The sequence below is a fragment of the Takifugu rubripes genome, chromosome 1, assembly GCF_901000725.2.
Source record: "Takifugu rubripes chromosome 1, fTakRub1.2, whole genome shotgun sequence".
NCBI lineage: Eukaryota > Metazoa > Chordata > Actinopteri > Tetraodontiformes > Tetraodontidae > Takifugu > Takifugu rubripes.
The window spans coordinates 13780528-13790786 of NC_042285.1; the positions used below are offsets into that span (position 1 = coordinate 13780528).

Consider the following 10259-nt stretch of genomic DNA (forward strand, 5'->3'; position numbering starts at 1 on the left):
GATAATGAGATGGGGGCGTGGCTACATTTAACTCGGCTCCCATTGGTCCGAAGATTAGCGTAAAATTCTTCTTTATATCGTTTATTAGCGTTGTCAATAATATGAGGACCATCTACACGCACGTCTTAACACGTCACTATTGTGGCCATCCGCGTGAACACTAAGCACACACACGCGCAAACGACACGACTTTGAAGGTGTTTAATGGTTTGATGAAGTTAAGGCTTCAGACTTCATTTCAAGACGAAAGCACAACACGTGATCAATTGTATTTAATTATTAATAACACAATTACACAACAGCATATTTGTTAGGGAAAGCCATATGTTTATTAATTACTGTATTAAATCTAAGATGGTGCACCATGACTTTTGACTGGAGATTTGTTTTATTTCTTTTCATCTCAGATTGACACTGGGGTACAATCAGTTACACTTGTTTTGTCCAAAAAATGCTTATGTAACAACAGAAACAATTTGTTCATTACATATAACTTGATCAGCTTGAACATCCCAGCTGGACAGATGTGTAGGACTGAACAGAAACACTGCATGTGCTCTACAAGCGCATGTGCAAACAACTACAGCCTTGTGTAACATGTTCTTGGTCTTGTGCTGCTTTTTTCCTGAAACCTGCAGTAATAGTGAACTAACAATGTGACTGGGGTTACAACCTCGGGTTCAAAAACACCTGGAATGCAGTAAATGATTAGTGATAAACAACATCAAAATAAACCCTAGAAATCAACTGATGAGTGGCTGCTCCTGGAGGCCACATTTAAAATTAAAGAAAACAAACACAACAGGATGGTGCTTAAAGTTGTCTTAATTCTGTTGCAGCAACTGCTTGATCAGAGAAAGCTGCAGCTGGGCCAGGTGCTCCAGGTGATCGATCTGTGCAAGAGGAAAAGTTTCAATCCCTAATCATTGAAATAAATGACAATTTCCACCTTGTGGGGGGTATTTATTTGTCCAACAACTCAATAAAGGGGGGAGTTAATGGTCGTTTTTGCTGTTTGATTTGTGGAATATCACCTCAAAGACTGACCTGTTTCTTTAGGCTCACACAGCAACAGGTCGGCCTCCGAAGATCTGAAGTACAAACATGGAAAAAAAAGTAACATTAACGTCCAATTCCTGAAAAAAAATTCTGGTTTTAGAACAGGTTTTGGTACTAGTCATAAAAAAGGCTTTCATTTGCTCAACAATCTTCTAAATTTGGTTGACTGAAAGAAGAAAAAACATTGTTGCTGTAATTCATCAGTTGTTCAATCAATCATTTTCAAATCTGGTTAAACAAGTATATTCAGCAAAAGTCAGCAATAATAAAGTTTTCTATTAAAACTATTAAATTTACCAACCAGTGCCAGATGCTGCAGTGGTGTTTTTCTCCAGTTTGGGTCTCCCTGCCTCTGGCTCGCTGCTTACAGTTTTGCAAGTGCTAGTTGGTGCCTCTTCTGGGCCCTTCTGTGTTATAGACAACATTGGCTGTGGACTGCGAGGTACAACTGCTTCACTGCCATTGGTTTGCCCTCGTATCTGGCTAAATGGGGAAAGATAAGCTTTGGCCTGCTCCTGGCTACTCTTTGCCTGCTCCTGGCTACTCTTGGCCTGCCCCTGGCTGCTCTTGGCCTGCCCCTGGCTGCTCTTGGCCTGCCCCTGGCTGCTCTTGGCCTGCTCCTGGCTGCTCTTGGCCTGCTCCTGGCTGCTCTTGGCCTGCTCCTGGCTGCTCTTGGCCTGCTCCTGGCTACTCTTGGCCTGCTCCTGGCTACACTGGCTACTCTTGGCCTGCTCCTGGCTGCTCTTGGCCTGCTCCTGGCTACACTGGCTACTCTTGGCCTGCTCCTGGCTACTCTTGGCCTGCTCCTGGCTACTCTTGGCCTGCTCCTGGCTACACTGGCTACTCTTGGCCTGCTCCTGGCTACACTGGCTCCTCTTGGCCTGCTCCTGGCTGCTCTTGGCCTGCTCCTGGCTACACTGGCTACTCTTGGCCTGCTCCTGGCTACACTGGCTCCTCTTGGCCTGCTCCTGGCTGCTCTTGGCCTGCTCCTGGCTACACTGGCTGCTCTTGGCCTGCTCCTGGCTACACTGGCTGCTCTTGGCCTGCTCCTGGCTGCTCTTGGCCTGCTCCTGAAGAGCATCCAGGATTAGGGAAGTGAGTTGCAATCTGCCAGTCTCAGTGACAAGACAAAGTGATAGCACGTTAGCAAAACCATCAAAAGACTCGACGGAAGCAAGGACACCCTTTGACAGCAGGCTTTGAAAAGTGTGCTGCAATTCCACTGGCCACACCACTGGGAAGTGTTCCTTACCTAAAAAGAAATTTGAAAGAGCGACATCCATCAACATAAATACACCTAGGCCAACAGAAGACCACTGGTGTATGAACTAATTTTTTCTACCAGTCAGAGTGCAGCGAGTGATCTGAAAAGGAAGCTGCAACAGGTGCTTGGGGATGGGCAAAATCCTGGAAAATGGCACCATCTCAGTGTTGCCAAAATCTGCATAGATGACTTTCACCTCATTCTCACCACCCTCCAGGACCACTGCACGGTACCAGATATTGTCAGCTGTAAATAAAGAAATAAGCAATACATTCATAAACAACTGCATTTGATTGTTTATAAGCTTTCTGAACAATGAAACCCATGCTGTTCTATTAATTGGACTAAGATTTAGAATATTTTACACATAAAACACCAACATTGTCTTGGAATCTAGACTGAGTAATAACAACTGCATATAACTATAACTAAAATGAAAATGAATGGGATGCTACCTGAGCCAAAGTAAACACTAAAAAAGATCCATTTAAACAGACCCTGTCGTTATCTGCGGAATGTATACCAGGCCATAGTCTCCTACCTGCATACTGTGTTTAAAAAAGTGCCACTCCTACACTTGGCTACACGTGAGCTGTGTAATTTCATCTATGAGCAGACACCAAATTACCAGTTTAAAGTCTATGGGGGCAACAACTGCAGGTGGGGCCTCAGGCAGGCACGGGCGTCCACTAGTCAAACATAAAATTGATGGGGATGAGGGAATTTGTGCCATCAAATTGTGAATGAGCGCAACTAATCCCCAGAGAAACCGATACATGACCTATGCATAGAGTTTCCCCTTCCCAGAGGAGGAGACAAACAGGCCAAAGTAGCTGCTAAAAGTCAGGAATCAGAAACATGAACTTATTATCATTTATAGCTTGTAGGAACCTTAGTGGAATAAATATCCTAAGCCTGAACTTTTTCCGGGGGGTATTTACATGCCATTATGTTACGTTAAAGAGAAGTAATTAATGAAATTATTTGATTAGCAACCATTTCATACTGTAAATGGGATGGCATGTATTTAACATGTGTACCATTTGTAATTTTGAAGTTCAATTTATCTATGAAACACCACCTGCTGTTCTGTACATGCACAGTGCTTCATCACTTTCAGTCATAAAGTTTTGGATCTCAAATGTTAAAACAGTTAATATCTATGTAAGGTTGCATATTGGCTTTCTGCTTGAATATAAAGTTTGGCTAATTCAATAATTAAATAATGCTCTGTCGCTAGGAGCATTATTTGATGGGGCCCCGCTGGACCAAACAAAATGTATTATGTATTTACCCAATCTTTGTATTTAAGAACAAAGCCAAGTTACCAGTTTAATAAGAATTTGAAATGCACAAAATGCAAAGCAGTGACAACAATGTTGTCACCAGGAACAGCAAAAGTTTTTAAAAAGCTGTGAGGATGATGCACATTCACCTGGGCGCTACATTTCACTGCAGGACTAATGTGCATACGTCGTGCGTCACCATTTTCTTAAAACAGCTCTCCCCGTTTCCACGGAGACAAAACAATAAGATTCTCAAAACTATTCACGCCAGAACCCAGTTTCAAAAGTTTTCAGATTTAGGCACTCCGTGAGCGGTTCTCAGGTAAACGAAGGGTGCATGTGCAACGAAAACCCCGCTGTTTTAGTTGTATAAACGGGCCCTCAAACACATACATTTTTATTTTTCATAGCAGGCATACCACGCATGCCGACACTTTTTGAGAATACTTCAAGCCCTGTAATTACAAAAATACACAATGCTTTTATTGAGTAAAATGTATTCCTCACCAGAGAACTGGGCACAACAGACAGCCCCAGGAAATGCTCTACTCGAGACAGAGGAGGAGGATAATGATGGTAAAGAGTTGTTACTGCCGCAGTAGTTGGCCAGCTCCCCCATCACCGCCTGAAGCCTCTGCTGGTTCACTGCACAACAACAACAATACAACAGGAATGAGAATCAAAATGTCCCAATTTCACACTTCTGAAAGATACGGGCACAAGAGGGAGTTGTCTGACCCTGAATGGGGCTAAGCACATAGAAGAGCGAAGGACTAATGATTGCCGCGATGCACGGCTGAAAGGTCTCTCTCAGAGGCAGCTCTGCTGTTTTCCAGTCTGCTGGGAAATATGGGACTGAAACAAGATCACAATTTCAGTGAGGTTGAGTCATCAAATGCCTCCATTTAATCTTTAGAACACCCACACTCCAACTGCACGTCTGATTGTGCTGCCGGTCCTTCTGTTGGCATCTCTTTGGAAATGGATCCTGACTGGCCGGGGACTTGGACGTCTTCTTGTTCCTGGTTGGGTTGACTTTCATACATCTTTTCTTGGTGCTTCAGTTCAGAGTTTACACATGATGTTCCGGAAATTGCTCCAGGAGCTTTAGCTAGTTGCACAGAAATGAGGGCAGCGGCCATGTCCTGCCCTCTAATCCCCAGCTTCACCTCGTAGCCTCGCTCAGAGACAGAAAGGACACGTGCTGTCATCAGCTCGCCATCCATCTGAGACCATAACCACTGCTTAGCTTCACTGTTCCACTCTGATCCTAGAGGCTCAACACCTACATCAAAAAATGCAGATATTCATCTTGAAAAATAACTAGCATCGATCCAGTGTTTGCAGAACACAGAAACCTCATTTTGCCATATATGCTATATATTGGACTGGAAAAGGTCTTTAAAAGCAATGAGTAGATCTCAAAACTTTACATCTGAATATCGCTCAAGAAAACTATTCTATACCATCTACATGAACACATTTTGGCACTCACAGTACCTGCTAGGCTGCAGCGAACTGCCTGGAAGGGGAGAGTCAGGAATGACGCTGTAATAGGCCGAAGATTTTCCTTTGGCAATTTCATTTTACGGCCGTAGTCCACACAGTTTACAGACACTGCCGTTTCAGATATATCATTCAACATGACTCGATACCATTTCCGATCATCTGGCGAGGGGGACACAAGTACAACAAAAATGACTAAATTCATAGACACAAAGTAACTCTTTTGGGAGTATCACAAAAGTGCAGGAGTCTCACCGGGACACATGGCGCAGCACGGCTCTCCCACTTTTGGCATATAAGGCGAGTCATTTGCAGCACAGTGCTTTTTCAGCGCAGCACCCAGCTCTAAAAGTTGCTGAATGTCTAAAAATACATACAATAACATGATATAAAATATTAAAATGGAAGACTTTTTAATTCAATCATCAAAAGAAAACGTGCAAATTTATGACCACAGTACCAGTCTATTGTATGAAATAACACTGCAGTCAGTTCATAACCACAGCACTGCTTCAAATAACTAGGATTTACTGTAATCATAAATCCTATTAAAACTGTGGAACTTCCATTTGATAATTTCATCTGAGAATTATTTGACCAATATAAATTCAGGCTTAATTTAACCAATGATTTTTTGGCTTCACGTCTGGGAAAGTAAATAAAAAGTACCTTTTCCGTTACTCATGTGACAGTAGAACTCCTGAGGATTCTCAATAACACTGGCAAGCAGTGACACTGTCTGGCCATCAACGGGAAGCTCAACACAGCGCCAGGCCAAGGCCTCAGAGGATACAGAAGGTACTGACATGCACAGAGAAACAACTGCGGAATATACAGAAGAAAATCCACCTTGTATATTTTAGACAGACCTTAATATCATATTTATATCACACCTCAAATTGCAGAAAGATCTCACCGTGTACTTCTGCTAATGGTTTAAGGTCAGCCTGCTGGTTCATACTGCTGGTAACTAAGACAGGCGCAGCAAAACCCGAAGAGGTCAGTAGTTCAGCTACATTTTCCTGTGGGTCACTGCCTTTGTCAATCATGGCCACCAAAGCTCTGCCTTCATGCGCTCCCTGAATCGCCATGGACAGTATTCGGTTGGATACCCTTTGTTGCAAGGCCAAGATGCATTCCTCTGACCATTTGTCCCCAACAGGCTGCACCCCTGAAAGGTTCAAACATGGAATGTCAGAGGGTGGTACATACAAATTTATTGTTCATTGATTTTTTTATTTTTTTTTAAAAGACTTTGCAGAATCTGACTAAGAAAATTTGTTATAACAAGTGAAACTTATCCAGGTCACAGAGAATACACAACCTGCGAGACCACAAGGGATGGTCTGCATGGGTATGGCCAGTAGTAAGGGACTGATAGGTCGCAGGTGGCCTATATACACATCCTCCGAGTTACCAAAATCCAGGTAGCCAACACAGACCCGCTCTTCTGATGAATATGCCAGAATTTTAGCTCTGTACCACTGCTTGTCCTCTGCAAGAACAAACACTGATTTAGACTTTACAAACATTCCAACAAAGTTAAGCACTAATTTATTAGTACACTCTATGCAATAAAAAGCGTTTAATGTCGATTAAAGAAAAAAAGGGCAATTTTGGATTGAGAAAATTATGGTTTGGGTAAATTATCAGTCATTTAAGATTCGAAGCAGAACTTTTAAATGGTGTGTGGTGATATAACTGATGTTTGACTGATGTCCTGAGAGTGATGTCCAACTGTACCTGAAAACTGAGCACAGCAAACTGTGCCAGGAGCTGGTCTGAAATTCTCTGGCGCTTTCACCTGAAAACAGTGGTCCCTCAGTTGTTGCTGCAACTCCTGGATGACTCCTGTCAAACACAAGATCGAGAATAAAATAAATATTAATGCAGAAAACTTAAACTCTGAGCATTAGAGATTAAAAAACAACATACTCTTACTTGCATTCTCAACCTTCTGTACAATGAAATCACTGGGTGACTGCAGGTGGGTGACCACAACGGAGAATGTTTCGCCCACGACTTGCGTCAGTGGCTCGGGTGGCTGAGCCCAAGAATTGTCATCTTTTCCATCAGAAAGACTCTTGAAGTTTTCAAAGGATGCAGTCATCAGCTCGTCTGAGAAATATTTTAACTTATGTTAAATGCAAATATGAAAGCGTCGCCACAGGATCCGCACAGGAAAGAAAGAGGGGCCGTTTCAAATTTTTTTGGAATAGTGGAGAGTACCAAAATTTCCTCTCAGCCTGATCTGAAAAGCAACAATGACTGTGACGTACGGATGTCTTGCTCAGTTGGCGTGACGTTCTTGTTCTCTGTTGCATAACCGTGCGCAATGAGGAATGTGCTTAACTTTCCTGAAAGACAAATTGACACAACACACAACTGTCATCCTTTCACCGATGTGGAAAGGCTTTTCCCCCCTGCTCATCTCCCAAATATCTCCATGTATTTATCACCTACCCATTGACAGGTGAATATCCACAGCATGGATGCGACCGTTCTCTAGTGTGTCCACTAAATGAACAGTGATAATCCTGCCTGCCAGCAGCTGTCTCACTGCCATACAGCACTCAACCGACCAGCTGCCACCCACTGGCTCTACCTCGGCAATGCGGCACTCCATTACCTAAAAGATGCAATTGTGCTTGCAAAAAGTCAGGCTGCTGACTGACTGTGCATAATTCAGAATACAATATATATTTTGACATAAATGTATTGATATATTTAAGGATAATCCAAATTAACTGAATATTTACTTACACATGGACAATATGGCTTGATTTTAGTGGCTAGTTGCTTGATTCTATCCAGTGGAACGCACTCTTCATTACCAAAGTCGATGTAAAGGATATTTGCCATCTTCTGTTCAGCTGCCAAGTTCTGAACAAGACCTCTGTACCAGTTCTTCATTAAAAAAATATATTAAAAGGCTGTCATAGACCCTGTAAAATATGTCTGTACGCTACCTTGTGCTCACCATGTCACACGAGTACTGAACAGCACAAACTTCTCCCACACAGGGCATATACGGAGTTGCTGGTTGGAAGCTGTAAGTATTCTGAAGCTCTGTGGTGATGATATGCAGAGTTTTCATCACCTCTGAGTTGTGGACAAGAAGGAAAAACCTGCCGGGGTCGTAGAACTCTTCAACCTTTGCCTGAACATCAATCACAACAGGAGGGGTTACACTTCATGGTTGGCCTTGACATTCTGAGGCGCACTGCATCTGCTATACCTGGATGTCTGTTCCTTTAATGACTTTAGCCACAGGCAAATCTTTCATCAAGATCCTCTGCTGCCTGGATGCATCACCAGACTTTTCTCAGAAACAAAATCAAAACATAAATTAGCCAGAGAGTAAATCATCAACATGCCAATATGTTAAAATGTAAAGCAGAAATATATGCTTTAAATTATCATTGCAATTACCTCAGAACAAAGCAAGCCAGATCTTTCTTCTAAAAGAGAAATGGCAGCTTCCAGAGGCTTCACTCTTTATTTTAACAAAAAAGGAAAGTGCACATTATTCATAGGCCTTTTACAATACATTTGCACAAGCTAACAGCACCATGCCTTGTTATTGTACTGATATTGTGATCAGAGCGCATAAAAATGCAAGTAAATGCTTTTCAAGAGAAATGAGCATTTAATTCTCACAGTGTTTTTTTAACAGTGTTTTTATCTCTTGCTAAAATACAATGATAAACAACACTTGTTTTAAAATGCCTCCATGCTGTTAACACATAGTCAATTATATTTTTACATCAAAAGATGTTTGATGCTGCGTTGCGTGAGGATTCACTTCAACTTTACTCATTTTGTAACGATATGCAGAAAGGTGTGTTTAAATTACTGTGACAGGTCTGACTGGTGGATGAATCATTTCTATGGTTTTAGTGCCATAAAATAAACCTTTAAAAGGACGTCGACACCGAGTGCTGCTCAGCGTTCAACCAACTTACTTTGCAGGTTCCTGATCAGTGGGTATGCAGATGTGCCGGTGTACCGTCCAGTCTTTCCCCTGACACTCCAGAGAGCAGTAAGAAGTGTTCTTGCAGCGTTTACATCTAAATTTACCTGCAGGATTAACACAAGTCCATATGGACACCTGACTGAAGACCTGACTGATACTGGGGACGCTGGAGTAACATTTTAGAGCAATAAATGCAACTAAAGTCATTTCAAGTACTTGGTATACAACCTTGGTGGCCACAGAAGACGCAATAATGCACTTTAATAGCCTGTGGAGAGCAGTCTGAGATCTGCCAGGAACAGGGAAAAAGGACTTCAAAATTGAGTTCATTTGACACTTGGTAGATGCAAGAAGAAGTTCAAGGTCATCACTTACCGCCGGTGGAACCTTGATCGAAGAACTTGGATGACCTACAAAATAATACATTGGTCTACAGCAGGTAATCGGATTGTGGCTAATAGGTGGTAATGGTAATTTGGTAGTGGGTCATGTTCGAATAGAGGTTGGTAAAGACGGATGTCCGAGAACTGTTCGTTTTTTAACCGGGTGTCCACATTTGGGACGTTCTTTACCGTTTCCGACGAAGTCTTCGACGTGCACGGGCGACACCGCCGATAGTTTAGGAGGCGACGGTGGTCCCCCGGGACTACCGGAGCCCAGCCACGGCTTCCTCAAGGCCGGGTTGGGTCGCGTCGCTTCGGGAGAAATTGTGTTGTCCATTGCGTTGTCTGAAACACAACAGAACATTAGGAGGGAGATGGGAAAAATGCTTGGTTACTGAAAAAGGCTCACTTTGACAAACTAGGAATTAATTCATTTGAAGCATCGGCATTAATGTAATCTGTTCGCTTCGTGATTGCCAATTTAGCTTGATAGGCTAACATGAGCTAGCACGAAGGGTAATTGAGTAACATTTGCGCACACAAGGTCAGATACCATTTTAGTAGATATTTTAAAAAGAAAGCAGGGGAATATATTTTCTTTTTATGCTTTTATCTTTCCACGTGTTTACCTGCGTCCGTTCGTCCAAAAATGACCGATCGCGCATGCGCAACTCTCCTAGCGGTTAATCCGAATACAATTCATTTAATATTTGGTTAAATTTATACAAATCTGCCCAATAAAACCAATGAACCTGCTTCAAAGCAGTAAAAAATAATTTTAAAAA

General features: G+C 42.5%; 1 protein-coding gene across 7 annotated transcripts; it reads right to left on the reverse strand.

Moving 5' to 3' along the window:
• Nucleotides 1–306: 306 nt before the first annotated feature.
• On the reverse strand, nucleotides 307–10153 carry tdrd1 (tudor domain containing 1). 7 transcript variants are annotated; one of them, XM_029849529.1, is made up of 26 exons: nucleotides 10104–10153; nucleotides 9664–9819; nucleotides 9467–9501; nucleotides 9320–9380; nucleotides 9081–9195; nucleotides 8548–8611; nucleotides 8354–8434; nucleotides 8096–8275; nucleotides 7879–8022; nucleotides 7579–7744; nucleotides 7395–7472; nucleotides 7051–7233; nucleotides 6859–6966; nucleotides 6440–6610; nucleotides 6032–6286; nucleotides 5785–5937; nucleotides 5371–5478; nucleotides 5110–5277; nucleotides 4535–4894; nucleotides 4348–4464; nucleotides 4117–4254; nucleotides 2402–2569; nucleotides 1839–2311; nucleotides 1361–1610; nucleotides 1048–1091; nucleotides 307–893 (listed from the first exon to the last, which is right to left on the reverse strand). In XM_029849529.1, the coding sequence occupies exons 2-26, from the start codon at nucleotides 9809–9811 to the stop codon at nucleotides 825–827; spliced, it is 3837 nt and encodes a 1278-aa protein (XP_029705389.1). In that variant the 5' UTR covers nucleotides 9812–9819; nucleotides 10104–10153; the 3' UTR covers nucleotides 307–824. The 7 variants fall into 7 exon arrangements, with proteins under 7 accessions (XP_029705389.1, XP_029705379.1, XP_029705362.1 ...); XM_029849519.1 differs by having other exon boundaries at nucleotides 1361–1589; nucleotides 1737–2311; XM_029849502.1 differs by having other exon boundaries at nucleotides 1737–2311.
• Between the last annotated feature and the right edge of the window lie 106 nt (nucleotides 10154–10259).